This window comes from Centroberyx gerrardi, chromosome 23 (assembly GCF_048128805.1).
Source record: "Centroberyx gerrardi isolate f3 chromosome 23, fCenGer3.hap1.cur.20231027, whole genome shotgun sequence".
Classification (NCBI taxonomy): Eukaryota; Metazoa; Chordata; class Actinopteri; order Beryciformes; family Berycidae; genus Centroberyx; species Centroberyx gerrardi.
In genome coordinates this window covers 1,405,508-1,420,420 of record NC_136019.1, presented here as the reverse complement: position 1 = coordinate 1,420,420, position 14,913 = coordinate 1,405,508, and the positions used below count along the sequence as shown (strand labels likewise).

The 14,913-nt window shown below is 41.9% G+C and overlaps 1 protein-coding gene across 2 annotated transcripts; it reads right to left on the bottom strand.

Annotated features, from left to right (window-relative positions):
- Positions 1-8,655: 8,655 nt before the first annotated feature.
- Positions 8,656-13,708, bottom strand: LOC139922847 (programmed cell death 1 ligand 1-like). 2 transcript variants are annotated; one of them, XM_078291668.1, is made up of 6 exons: positions 13,612-13,708; positions 12,425-12,477; positions 11,693-12,052; positions 10,631-10,783; positions 10,356-10,548; positions 8,656-9,194 (listed from the first exon to the last, which is right to left on the bottom strand). In XM_078291668.1, the coding sequence occupies exons 1-5, from the start codon at positions 13,632-13,634 to the stop codon at positions 10,358-10,360; spliced, it is 780 nt and encodes a 259-aa protein (XP_078147794.1). In that variant the 5' UTR covers positions 13,635-13,708; the 3' UTR covers positions 8,656-9,194; positions 10,356-10,357. The 2 variants fall into 2 exon arrangements, with proteins under 2 accessions (XP_078147794.1, XP_078147795.1); XM_078291669.1 differs by having other exon boundaries at positions 10,460-10,548.
- Positions 13,709-14,913: the final 1,205 nt, after the last annotated feature.

The window sequence follows — 14,913 nt, the reverse complement described above, 5'->3', positions numbered from 1 at the left end:
AATACATGGTGATTAAATAGGCTATAGTGCACGTACTGTTATCTAGGCTACTACAGAATATACAGAATGATGAATAAGTTCCATAGTACCATTCAGGCTACAGATGTCACTCGTTTCAATCGACCTGATTACCGCGGTAGTAACGCTGTAATCTCGCGGCGGCAGTAAAGGGTTTTAAATTATTCATCCAGGAGTAGTTGCAGTGCGCACCAACAACCACCAGGTGGCACATGTGAGCAGTCCAGATGCAGTCTCCCTGTCTCTCACATTTGTGTTATGATATTTAAACCAACCATCCGTCAACACAGTTTAGACTTATCTATCAGACACAGTTTTAATAATCAATAATAATAAAGTTGAAAGTGAACTATTATAAGAGTCTGGCCGCCACAATGTTATGTTAAAAAATGAAGTGTTGTTTAGTGTTCATCTTTTACAGTGTTTATCTGTAAAATTATTGGAAAGCATTTCTTTATCATATTCCAGAAACATTTAATCAGATTTATTGACATTTAATTGAAAGAAACGGTTGAAAACTTGGGAGTGATACACTTGAGTTTAATCTGTTATCTGTCTCCACTCCGTTATGAAACTGCAGTGCTGTGTGATCAGATCAGTCGGTCTGAGATTCTGTCCTTTTTTCAGTTTGTGAATTATTTGTTTTCTCGTCATTCTTTAAAAGAAACGACAGAAAGCCCCAGCCCTGTCCTCAGTCAGGATTGATAGTGCAAGAGCTAGGTTATCTTAGGTGAGATTTATAGTGTTAGGCTATCTTTCATATGACCATTTCAGACCAATCAAGGGATGATGATGATGATCAGGCAGTTAAAGTTGCTGATCTGTGTGAAGCAGGTAAAGAAAAGTGAATAGCCTAATGATGATTCTCACAACAACAACAACAACATGATAATAATAGTAATAATAATAATGGCTAATAATGATATCTGGCCATATCTGATCAATGTCAAATTGCAGAAAATTGCGTCATTATGTTCTTTTTTTTTTCTGGGGAAGGACCCCTATGCCCCCCGCTCTAATTGTGCCCCCCCCCCCCCCCCCAGAATTTTGGCTTGCATGACGCCCCTGACTGTTTGTTTTGCAGCCAAACTGTTTCTTCTCACTTGTCAATACTGTCAACAATTCGAACATAAAACACAAACATTTTTAGGCATATTGTCTAAAAAAACCTAACATGTAGGCTACATAACTGTCATGGTCTGCCCCTGTCTGCCATGATTTTGCCCCTTTCAGCTCTAGTGTCTGCCCTCTTGGCCCTAGCCCTTGTGTCTGCCATGGTCTGCCCCTGTGTCCTGGTCACCACCCCTTTCACTCCCCAGTCCTGCCATCCTCCTGCCAGCCACTAGATGCCCTTGGTCTTTCCTCCCTTCTCTGCTCCTTCCCTCCACACCTGCCTGTAATCAGCTCATCACCGGTCTCCTCACCTGCTTCCTATCAGCCACAGTATTTATCCCCAGTTTACCATCCACTCTCCGCTGGATCATACTGTTACGGTGAGGTCCCAAAATGCAGACACAGACACAAGGGGCTGGAGCACAGTTCAAAAGACAGTTTATTTACTGTACTGGTAGCTGGAAGCTGGAGCAAGGACCCGGGCAGGCAGTCGGAGCCCTGGAGCTGAGGATAAGGCGCGAAGCTGGGCCAAGGCAGGACAGGGAAAGTGCTGAGGAGAGCCAGGCAGAGCAGGTTCCAAAGAGCAGGGAGCTGAACTGATCCGATGAGGGAAGCAGACGAGGCAGGAGGACTGGAGACAGAGGCTGGAGTCTGGCTGGCAGGCAGAATGGTAGCTGAGTCTTTGCATGAACAGCATGTATGATCCAGCGGAGAGTGGATGGTAAACTGGGGATAAATACTGTGGCTGATAGGAAGCAGGTGAGGAGACCGGTGATGAGCTGATTACAGGCAGGTGTGGAGGGAAGGAGCAGAGAAGGGAGGAAAGACCAAGGGCATCTAGTGGCTGGCAGGAGGATGGCAGGACTGGGGAGTGAAAGGGGTGGTGACCAGGACACAGGGGCAGACCATGGCAGACACAAGGGCTAGGGCCAAGAGGGCAGACACTAGAGCTGAAAGGGGCAAAATCATGGCAGACAGGGGCAGACCATGACAATAACGGAGAGGAAGAACCGACAAGGTATGGGAGTACTTGAGCATGCTCTCCCAGTGATCTTATTTTTTCCCCCCTGTAATGCCAGTGTTTCCCCTGTATAAGCTACTCCATGCCGACGGCCTGTCAAAGTAACATTGTGACCCGCCGCGCCATAAATAGCCTAATCTGAGCTCAGCCTGCTTGTGGTCTACAAAACTCTGTTAGTTCCCATTTTTAATGAACTCAACTGTGACCACAAGACCAAGTCAGAAAATCCTCCACTGTTTATATCTGTTTGTATCTATGTAGCCTCGTCCAAACATGCCAAATCTCTCTTTAAATGTAGAGGGGAACTTTCAACTAAATTTTAAAGATTAATTCTTATCATGGAAAAACATCGTAGAGATTGCATAGTCGTATTTTGTTGCTTAATTACTTGGTTTTTTTTGCAAAAATATTTGTTTTTAGTCAATATTTGAGTGTTGTGGATTTCTTTCTTCTTTTATTCTGAAAAAAAAATCAGACCGGAAGTCTTATTCTTATTTCAGATGGCGTCACACAAGCGTCATCTCTAGAAGGAACCTCCTTGGACACAACCATGGACCTATACCCGTATAATTTCTGAATAAAAGCTTCAGCCAGACTCCTCTCCTGCAGTTCGCACACTGCAAAGCCGCTGCTCTGTACTTCCGCACCTTCTCCTCAGGCTGCCTGTAGCCTACGGACTACTGCATGTTCTCCAGTATTCACCTGAAGGTAAGAGACTCTTTCCTGGTCTCAGTTCACTGTGGACTTTTACCTTTTGGTAGATAAATGAAGGAATCAGGTTTTTATTGTCGGAGTGCTGGATCTGTCAGCGTCACTTCTCTGCTGTTGTCTTCTGATGAGTTGCAGCTTGAACTTTCACTGATCAAACGTTTAAAAGATGTAACACAGTGCAGATGCAGATGATAACAGGTCAAATATCTGTCAGTCTGATCCGTTAGAGAAAGAGCCGTCTGTATATTTCAAGACTGAAGAAGTTTGTTTTACATCCAAACTGTTACAGTGGAGTTCTTCTCACTCGTCAATACTGTCAACAATTCAAACGGATTTTTTAGGCATATTGTCTAAAAAAACGAACATGTAGGCTACATAACGGAGAGGAAGAACCACAAGGTATGGGAGTACTTGAGCAGCCGCGTCTCCTAATGCATGTGTGTGTATGGAGGCAGGAGGTCTGTCCACAATTAAAATCCTCATAACTCACTGTCTTTTCGACCGATTTTCAAGCGGTTTGGTTTGTTACAAATGTCAGACATGTATTTATGATACAGGATACTTGGTTAAATTAAAATGCGGGTTTTCATACCAAAATGATCTTTTGTAGATGGTAACAGTAATATTTCTATAATATAATATTTAAGATTAACTTACCCTACGTAATTAGGTTCTAAGTATATTGTTTTTTTCTTACTGCATGTAAAATGGCTGCCACTATGTAATTTTGTTTATAATTTTGGAAATAAATGAAGACTTAATTCATAAAAAAGACATAATTACAACAAACACTATGTTAAAATATAAGTACGTTTCTGGCAGGCTTCATAGCGTTCTGGACTTTTACATTGACAGCAAAACATTAGAGATCTGCTTTTTCGGGAATCTAATTAGGCATATATTAGCTTTAGTTCAGTTAATGGGTGTTGCTTCTCACCTACTACTGTAAATAACCTGCATGCTGTGTGTGTGTGTGTGTGTGTGTGTGTGTGTGTCTATTTGTCAGCCAGTCAGTTAAAATGGCAGAGAAAAGAAAAACAGACATCCGATCATTTTTCAGTGCACCGAAACGCCAAGTAGAAAGACCCCAGTAATATCAAAGGCAATTTGATAAAATCTTCATAAGAAAGGAATGACGTGCTTATGGAAATGTTTCATAATGGACCTCTACATACATTTAATACAACAGTACTTTTGGCGGCACCTTTGGTGTCCCCTTCAGGAATTGCTCTTGAGAAATTTTTCTGTTTATTGTCCCTCCCAACAGTGAAATGAAATATCCGCCCTTGGGCTATTTAACCACCTGCTTGTGGTCTACAAAACTCTGTTAGTTCCCATTTTTAATGAACTCAACTGTGACCACAAGATCAAGTCAGAAAATGGCAGGGACATGATGTCCATGGTACAATGTGTTGTGTGGCGGTGGTGGGACAGAAAAGGGGAAGAGGAACAGCAATAAGACGTGATTCCAAAAGAAATGCACATTTATTGAATTGGTGACTTAGAAATGCCAAGAAAATGAAAAGTTTATTACAATAATTTAGATATGTTAACAATGTAATTCTTTTAATAAACACACTTCCAGTACTTAAACAATTATGAAACTGCAAAAAGGTGAAAGTGGGCTGAGGGCAGCAACCCAGAGGCAGACTAACGAAGGGTGTTTTCCAGGAGTGCAATAACTCACCCACCACTCATGTACTCTCACAGCAAACAGGTGTACAATACTGTGTCCCGGTGCTCTTACTACTATACAAACCGTGAAGGGAACCACACTAGAGTGCCTAGCCTCCACAACAAGCCAGCACCCAGCTCCACTAAAGGGCAACAAAAATATTAAACGATGAAAACAAAGCATAAGAATTAATACAGAACCACCAGTTGGTTCGATCTAAAACACAAACACCTAGTTCTACAATCAGACAGTTAAAACAGGCAAAACCCTATTTAAGACCAAACAAGACCCAGGCAAAACTATTATGTCTATGAAGCAAAACAGCAGCTGATAGAGACCTATAATACATGAGACACATTAGTACCAGGTCTATAACACTATAATAACAATTAACTCAAGTATTTATCATACCCTACTCTCTTCCACTCTTTCCTGGTCTCAGTTCACCGCTGATCCAGTCCTTGTTCTTCTCATTCAGGTTAAAACCCGCCAGTTCACTTTTACCTTTTGGTAGATAAATGAAGGAATCAGGTTTTTATTGTCGGAGTCCTGGAGAGAAAACCAACGGATGAGCTATCTTATCTGCTAAAGTATTGAAATTTATGATCATAGAAAGTATTAAAATGTCTTCAATGCAGTTATTAGTGGTCTTATTTTTTCACCCTGTAATGCCGGTGTTTCCCCTATATTACACAGTCTACCATGCCGGCCCGTCACAGGAACACTGTGACTCACCGCGCCATAAATATTTAAAAAATGGTTTTATTTTTTAGTGAACATGGTCACTAAGTACTAGTAGTGACTGTTGTACAGTGAGCGCGCGCTGGTCTCCTCCTCCTCCTCTCCTCTACTCCTCCTCCTCTCCTCTCCTCTTCTCCTCTCTCCTCCCCTCCTCCTCCTCTTCTTAAGTCTTAAGTCTTAAACTTAAAGTCTTAAGTTTGGCTTTCTGAAACGTTCAGCCTGGTGTTGCAAGTGACTTAGAGTTGTAGAGTGAAAACGAAAAAGAGTGACTAAAGGATTAGAGAGCTAGTCTTGGTTTGCTGGTGTGTGTGTGTGTGTGTGTGTGTGTGTGACAGAGAGAGAGAATAATTATTAAAATATTAGCCTGTTGCACTATAAGGCCTTGGCTCTCTTGCCATCCAAACAGTGAGTTTTTTTTTACGCCTGCTATTGAATCTAAATCAGTGAAGTTGTAAAATTCTTCCATTATTGTCAGCCTATATGATCACCCCCCCCCCCCAAATCACCTCTGTCTTCTTCCCCACCAGGATCGACCAATGATGCGATGGCCGGATGGAAAGCTGTGGCAGGCTGCTGATCATCTGTCTGTGCTGTCATGACATTGGTGAGTAGCTACAGTTTTCATCCTCAAATGATGAAAGATTATTTATTTGTAGATGCAAAGCAGCTCATGGACCTGTACAGTAGCTCCCTCACCTCCTCACAGTTAGCCTGTGTGCCCCCTAGTGGCCGTTAGGAGGCAGAGCAACGTCTCCAAACACTGAGCAGGATCCTTCACTCTGCTCTCTGCAGCACTGCTGAACTGTGGAGCTGCTGCACATCTAGATGAATCTTAGCTGTCACAGATTACTGTGACAGATAATGTTGCAGTGTTTTTCACAGCGTATTTTGGTGGATGAAAAGATCTCTTCACTTCTTGATTTTCTGATTTCTCCCTTTTGCTCTCTTGCCTTCTCCCTTTCTGTCTTTCTTGCTCTTCAGCTGCTGCAGACCAGTTTCCATTTACTGTCAGTGTAACTCAGAGCGTCTACCAGGCAGAGGAGCAGTGTAACGTCACTCTGACATGGCTCTACCCAGCCACGGCCGACATGCCTCTTCACACACTGTTCATCGACCTTCTGTACGTCAAACCTGAACCGTGGAGGAAGATTTTCCGTGTGGAAAATGGCGTGGAGGACAAACTCTTTCCAGACGAGCAGTACAGGGGGCGAGTGTGGTGCGATGCAGAACTCGCCAGGAAGGGACGGATTGAATGCCAGTTCTCTGAACTCAGGCTCAACGACACGGGAACTTATCAATGTGTTGTAGCGGTTGGAAGGGACGGCCACTTTAAAACATGTGACCTCAATGTTACTGGTAAGCTGACATTACTAGCTTCTTTGTTAATTTGTTAGAATTCAGTTTGGGATGTATATTGTATACAAACTCTGGTATGGTTTCTCCATGCAGCTGTAAAACAACTGAAAACACCAGAAGGTCCAGAGCAGAGAGAACCTGGATGGTTTGGTCTCATTGGAGTTGGAGCAGCAGCTCTAGTAGCTTTAGTAGCTCTAATAGCTCGAAAAGCTCAAAAAGATCAAAAAGCTTGTCGAGCCCATTGCCCAAAAGAACAAGGTAGGCCTATGTTTACTTTTCCTAATTTTTAACATTTTTAACATTATATTTTCAATATATTTTGTGTGTGTCAGTGTGCCATGCTGATTCCTCACTTGTTTTTGTCTCATGTACAGATCAAGAGGAAAACATCGCCATTGATCTCCTTCCTGTCCAGCAAAGTAATGAAGAAACTGTCTCTTCACCCCAAGCTGCTCCAAGTGTGAATGGACATTGCAGAAATGCTGGGTGTCCCCCCTTGACTCCGCACTGAGAAAATGTACTGTGGGACTTTTATTTTGAAAAACGCTTGGCTTCTCGGCAGAGCATTCCTTGCCCCAAACCTGCGGCTGAATCAGTCTGCCAACTTTCTCTGTCACCCGTCCTATAGGTAGATCAGGCGCTTCGCCTATTCAGTAAAAAAATAGTGGAATGAAGTTGAATGAAGAGAAAATCTCCGTATGAACAAGCCCAGATCCTTTACAGGCACACGTGATGCACTGAAGCATTGCCACACGGTTATCTGTTAAATTACCTAATTCCACTAACGTTACTTAAATACCACAAGGTAAAAACGTTACCTACCGTTAAAGTTTGTAGAACAGCAGAAGAAGAGTTATCAGGTTACTGTTTACATCCCGTTACACAGGAATTGTGGAATTTTAAGATTCTTTTCCTGCGTTTCTATTGACAAGATGCTGCTGCACACGCTGAGATGACGCTGTGACTTAAAAGCCCCGCCCCCTCAACCATGATTTGTGGTTTTCAGTGTCATCGCCCCCTCTGCACAGGATCTGGATACCAACACTAGTAATTTTGCAGCTGAACTGACTCCAGCCTTGCTAACATTAGTTCAGTAGCTTCAACAGGATATGAAACTAACAGCGTGAGAAGGAGACAAAAATCTTTTTGGACATGAATCAGCAGTAACAGACAAGACAGTCAAACTGTCCAAACTGAAAACTGAAGGAGACTCTTCAGTCAGAGCAGCTGCACTGTGGACAGTGCTTAATTTGTAAAAACCCATCGGTTTGGACAAAATGAGCATTATCTGGCCTATGCAATAATCAAATATTGTTATAGGTCCCCAGTAGTCGGAGCTCCAAGGTCATATAGTCGGTCATGTAGTAATGTTTATGCTGTTAGGTCTACAGTAAGCTGTATGGCTGCACTGAGCACCACCGTGCCTCCAATGCGCTCGTTGTCTTGATTTGTTCCGGAAGCTTTTCCCTCCAGACCGACTCGCGGGAACACCGACCCCTTGGTGTCCCGGGACCTCATCATTTACAAATTAAGCACTGACTGTGGATCAACCTGCCAAAGAAATCAGATCTGACACCTCAGTGTCTTCTGTTGAAGCACTTTTAAAGATGTACTTTTATACGACTGCCTTTTCTTAATTTTGGTGTTTTTGCTGCATTCTGTTGCTCTTCTCTGTTTTATCATTTGGCACGTCTGCTTTTTGAATGTATATTTTATTATTTTACTTCCCTTCTTAATGTATTGTATTTAGAAAAGTGCTTTAATAAAGTTTATTATGATTATTATTATGAATATTATTATCATTATTGTTATTATCATTATTATTAGCTACACTGACAGTTATGACTATGAGGTATTAGGTATTTGTCCTTCATATCTCTCTCTCTCTCTCTCTCTCTCTCTCTCTCTCTCTCTCTCTCTCTCTCTCTCTCTCTCTCTCTCTCTCTCTCTCTCTCTCTCTCTCTCTCTCTCTCTCTCTCTCTCTCTCTCTCTCTCTCTCTCTCTCTCCCTCCGAGTTCAATTCAAATGCTTCAAAAGCTTTATTGGCATGACTGGGATACAATGTTGCCAAAGCATTACAGTAGTTATACATTGTCAAGTACATACTGTATATGATTAAAATGCAAAAACAAACTACTAAAAATACAAAACAAAATATTAAAATATACAGTCAACTTGAGAATTATTCATGAAAATTAGCAAAAATGGCTGTAAAAAACCTAACAACGCATTCAAACATATGGGGGGAGCCGTATAGTTTCATTTTAACACAATAATCTTTCAAACAGAAAAAGTTTTATTGAGTGCAATTTTTTTCTGCAAAATATAGGTTTCAAAGTATTTGGTACCTTTGTGATTAATATCAGGTGAAGCTTCTCCTGGAGAGGAGAACAGCGCTGAGCCTCTTCCTGTAAAGTCTGACAGGCTTGGAGAACTCAGCTGGAGCGATCTGGGACCGTTCCTCCATGCAGAACATTTCAAGATCCTTCATATTCTTGGGCTTGAGCTTGTGGACCGCCCTCTTCAGTCCAGACCAAAGGTTTTCAGTAGGGATCAGGTCTGGAGACAGAGACGAACATTGCAAAACACTGATTTTGTGTTCCTGCAACCATTTCTGTGTTGATTTTGATGTGTGTTTAGGGTCGTTGTCTTGTTGAAAGGTCTTTCTACGGCTAAGTCTCAACCTCCTGGCAGAGACAACCAGGTTTTGGTCTAAAACATGCTGGTACTTAGTGGAATTCATTATGTCATCGATCTTAACAGCTACACTGTTGGCGCACTACACAGCTGTATACTCAGTGTATAGGGAAAGCCTCTGGCTAAGATTTTATCCACTATCACAAACCAAAAACCAATGATAGCAAAATACAACAAAGTGCTAAAATAAGAAAGGCAAATACATCACTATATTCACAAAGCTTCCTAGTACTAAGAGTCCTTGTGGTGAAATTCTAAGAAAATTCTTGAAACTATGTTTTCTAAGAATTTCCCCTTAAAAGTAAGATTAAATCCTAGTAAAGATAAAAGCTATTCAAGAAGCATCTTAGCGCTTAAGAGAGCTCCTAAGGTGAAAAACTGTTCAGAGTAGAGAGGAAGACTTTTAGGAGGGAGAAGAGAAAATGTCTGAAAGACACAAAGGAGAAATGTTCTCCAATCGCTGAATGACAGTGACTCAGTTAAACTCTACAGATTAGTTTGTGCAGGATGATGTTTGTGGTTGATCTCATTACAGATGTGCTCACATCTCCCATTTAACAAAGCAGCGCTATTATTAGCTGCAGCCTCAGCGATTTGGAAATTGTAATAGTTCATATTGTGATTTTGATTTCTTTTCGATTAATTGTTCATCTCTTCATTAGACACAGAACACGTCATTTCCTTGAATGGGACATTTCATGTGTATTTATATAGTCAGTGCACTGTAAACTGTAAATTGTTGTCACCTGTAAGTAACTAAGTAAGCTGTTCTACACTTGCAACTAACTGTAAACTGCAGATGGAACCAGATGTCGTATTTTAAAATAATTTCTCCTTCCTCTGTGTCTTGCAGCCATTTTCTCTTCTGCTTAAGAAACTCCTCAGCCTCCTAAAAGTCCTCCTCTGTACTCTGACCAGTTTTTCACTTTAGGAGCTCTCTTAAGGGCTAAGATGCTTCTTGAATGGCTTTCATCTTTACTAGGATTTAATCTTACATTTAAGGGGAAATTCTTAGATTTTCACCTCTAGGACCAACTCTTAGTACTAGGATGCTTCTCCTCTCTCTCTCCACCAATCACAAGCAGTGTAACATTATGCTGGATCATTTCTGCAATGTCCGTTCGCACATGGAGCAGCTTGGGCTGAGGAGACGAGCTCTTTGTTTTTGTCTGGTCAGTCCGGAGCCCAATGTCAACGTTTTCCTCTTGGACTTGACCTGTACATCAGACAATAAAAAGTGAGGACACACACACAGAAATTATATTTATAACATTTTTCAAACTAGGAAAAGCAAATACCTTGTTGTTTGCTTGGGCAACAGCGTTGACGAGTGAATGCTACTAGAGCTACAAGAACTACTAGAGCTGCTGTCACAACTCCGAAGAGACCAAACCATCCATGTTCTCTCTGCTCTGGATCCTCTGGTAGATCTGGGGCAGTTCCCATTTTCCCTGGAAAATAAAACGCAAGTGAGTATCCTGATCACACAGGACGTGTTTTAGCAGCAGAGGACGGCCGTTTCTTGTTTCAATGTGAGTGAAGCTTTTTGCAAGCTGCCTTGAAAAAAACCCTTCAACTTCAGCCAATGAGGCACTGACATCACCGTCACTTTTTCTCTGTTATCCGCTTAGATCAGCAGAGAGGTGGGATTTCTGCAGTGACTCTTGAAAATAGGCTTAGAATGTATTTTAATAATAAGGTATATCCTGATATTTTGGCTAGTATGTGAATTATATATATAATGTAGTGCACGGCTCGCCACACTAGAGGTCAGAGGTCAGTCAAGTGTAGCGCAGCAGCAGCAGCCGCTGATCAGTGAAAGGCCAAGTAGCACCAAAGAAAATATCCAGTGAATGAGATCAACTTGTTAAAAAGAAAAACTTGTCTGCCTGCGTTTGGAAATATTTTGGATTTATCCCAAATGACAAAAGTGAGACAGACAACTTGGATGCAGCTGTGTGAACCGAATGCCAAGAGGAAGTTTGAGTTCTGAGATGAATGTCAAAATTTTAAACAGAAGTTCAAAGTGTCCTTCACTGATCGAAGAAAATTAAAAAAACAGGTGGGTCAATTTTTTTTTGCTGTGTAAGGCGGGACTTCCCATGTAAACAAACCAAACTTCTCAGGTGAAACTGAGCGTGCTCATCTTTCATCTTTTCATCTTTCATCAGTTAGGAACTACTTTTCATTCACAAATAAAATGTATATCGGTAGGTTACCAGCTCTACTGGTAACCCCATCCTGCAGTAGTACTACAGTGGTAACCATGGCAACAGTCCTACCCTGCAGTAGTTTTCCCTTTAACTAAAGATGTTGCTTAAATTAATCTAGTGAGGAAAGTTCTACTGAGTTCTACTCACCAGTGACGGTGAGCGAACATTCACGGAAGCTCCCTCCATAACCAGTGGACACTTCACACAGGTAAACACCCGAGTCGTTAGTCCTGAGTCTGGACAGATGAAACCTGATGGTTCCTTCTCTGAGTCTGTGTTCATCACATCGCACTCGTCCTGCAAACTGCTCATGTTGAGATTCTGGGTCTTCAACACCGTTTTGTAAATAATATAAAGGCTTTTCTTCATTAAGAGACACCTTTGCACAGTAGATGGTAAGTGAGGAGAGAGACATGTCGGGTTTGGGTGGGAAGATCCATTCCATCGTCACGTTACCGTTCTCCTCTGCCTGATAGGAGATCTGCTTCACATTCACAATGAATGTTCCTGTGGGAGAGAGAGAGGAAAGTGAGGAACAGAGAAACTGAGAGTGTTTACATGCTCACCAATACTCTGATATTAACCTGATTAAGGAAACACTCTGTCTATATAGGTTTTGTTGGAGAGTTTTAGTGTCCATGCTGGTCTAAATGCTGTTTCAGAGGCTTTTCCACCTGACAAGAGGAAAACTCTGAAGGAAACATCACAATATCAGCTGATTTACTGACAGTAATTTGAGTATTGGTGTGCATGTAAACATACAGATGTAACAAATTAAAAAGACAAAGAGGCTGTGAGGGTAATGAAGTGAGAAAATCTGTTACTGAGGCTGAAAATATGTTTATATTTCTGGATAATGAATTGAAGGTGGAAGCTGACCGCAGACACAGGATGTGAGGAAGAGCAGCAGCAGGATCCAGATCATCTTCTCCCTGTGAGAGCAGAGGACAGAGGGGGAGGAGTCATGAACATGTGATGAAACCTAAGTCATCTCAGGCAGTAGAGCCTCTCAGATCCCTTCACACCTCCAGCCGTCCTGTGGACCGACAGCAGACACTGAGCCATGTGAGATATGAAGTCTGGGTCTGATTCACCTGCTGGAGCTGAGAGTGGAAGAATTACCGGCTCCCTGTACTTTATCCTGATTATTACACAGAATAATTATTTGACACCAAATATTGATTTCAGTGATTTATATTACAAGCAGAAGTAATTTACTGTAACCATAGCAACTCTGTAGCTAGCATCCATGCTACACTGTAGCAGAACTGCAACCATAGAAATGTCCGTAGGTAGCATCCATGTTATAGTGTAGCATAACTGTAACCATAGCAACATCTGTAGCTAGTATCCATGCTACACTGTAGCAGAACCAGACTGTGGTTACAGTTACAAAACGTCCCACAGGATTCATGCAGGAAAACTGAGGGAATCCTGCAGGATTTTCATGATCATTTTCTTGTGGGATTTTTGAAGGATTCCTGCTGGAATTTACTTAAATCATGCAGGAATTTTAAAATCCTGCAGGTCATGGTCCCTCAGGACTCCAGCAGGAAGTACCTGCGCAGGGCTTAAAGAGTTCCTGCAGGACCGGTCACAGTCCTCGAGGAATTCTGCAGCTGCTTCCTACAGGATTTGGTTGCTCCTACAGGATTCCTGCAGGACAAAACCTCCACAAATACAATCCTGCAGGACTTTGTAGAAACAATCCGGTCAGACTGCAGTTCAACCGTTACCGAGCAAGTTTGGTTCTCTCTAAATAAAGTAAAGTAATTGTAACAAATCTTCCAAGTTTCTAATCTTGGTTGAGCGTTTGCAGCCACCAAGCAGTGACAATGGCTTGGCCACAAGCCAATGTCTTGGCCCCTGATTAAAATCTCAGCTGACAGCACCGTCCATTGTGCTTCACCGTAACTGCCATTATGTAACTGCGTAGTTGTTTTGACTGCGACTCTGTCTGCAGCAGCCAGCACTGACACACCCAGCCATGCTGAGCAGACGGGAGCTTGACTGACCCCGACACAAGTTAATTAGTAATAGGCTAAAGGTAATAAAAATCTACTTACGTGTTCAAGTCGAACATGCGCATTTCTTTCCGTCTTGTTTGTAAACAAGCTCGCGACTGTCCGCCATTTCAGATCTTAAGGCCTTTGCACATTTCCGTCCGTCCGTATTTTTTATTTACTTTCACTTTCACACAGTCCCGCCTCCCATCAGCCTGCAGCTGTTTTAATGTGAAGGGGATTTTGATGAATGTAAAAACAGGAGACTGTAGATTTTGTCAGAAACCTCAGTGATCTGTCTCCCATCTAACAGACACGACTCCTTAACCAACGGGGACTTTTACTTTGGAATTATTTTTAGTTTTTTTTTTTACTTCGATTTTTTTTCAATTTACACATAAGTTTTGTGCGCCACCTGAAGTTAAAGTTTAATTTATATACAAGATAACATGGTTTTGAGTGTTCAGTTTCTCGTCAGTCTGAAGTTCGGGTTTTTGTTTTTCTGAACATGGAGTATCATTTCAGGAAACGTGTGTAAGCATTTGTGGAAAAACTGCAAATAAGTACAGAGACCCTACTGGATATTTATGGGTATATAGTGACATCTAGTGGAGAAAACCGCTAATAACAACTCAAAACTTTCCTTTTCCCTGGACCCAAACTGACTAAATGTAGTTTATCACTCTCGGACCTGGACTCTTTACAACATACTGGTAGTTTTGTCATGTGGGGAATCAAGGCAGTCTCTCAGTCTCGAACCAGGCGTTACAGGTGTGACATCATCAAGCTGTGACATCATCAAGGTGTGTGTGGAAGCTTGAAACTACAGCAGACATCATTCACCCTCTACTGAATTAATTTATTTTGTTCCTTTAGATTTCCAACTCTACACACACTAACAGGTCGGCTGACTGCAACGTTTTGAATAATTTGCTTTCCATTAGGATCTTAGTTCCAAGTCCTCAGGCTGCAGATCAGATCAGAGATTCAAGTCATCAGCGACCACCATGGGGCGCTAATGAGCACATTTGCTTTTAGTGTGCTATTGATACCTGGTGTTGTGGCAGATTGGTTTAAAGATTGGTTTTGGTCGGTGCTGCTGTATTTTAGAGCGTGTATGTGTGTGTGTGTGTGTGTGTGTGTGTGTGTGTGTGTGTGTGTGTGTGTGTGAAGACACACTGAACAGCATGGGGCCCACAGGCTGGACTGATGGGATTTAAATATTAACTTACTCTTTTTTCTTTTTCATGTCACCCTAACCATCATACATACATGCATACATGCCCATGTATTTTTGTGTGTTTCCCTTTCTAATGAATGAACTAGAAAATACAAAGAAAGAAAACCAAACATTTAAATGGTAGC

What these genes read in the sequence shown, in the direction of transcription:
- LOC139922847 (XM_078291668.1), bottom strand. Translation starts at nt 13,634, where the DNA reads ATGCGCATGTTCGACTTGAACAC. An exon ending in ATGTTCGCTCACCGTCACTG is followed by an intron (nt 10,784 to 11,692) that starts GTGAGTAGAACT and finishes TTTATTTTCCAG; the next exon opens with GGAAAATGGGAACTGCCCCA. An exon ending in TTGCCCAAGCAAACAACAAG is followed by an intron (nt 10,549 to 10,630) that starts GTATTTGCTTTT and finishes TCTGATGTACAG; the next exon opens with GTCAAGTCCAAGAGGAAAAC.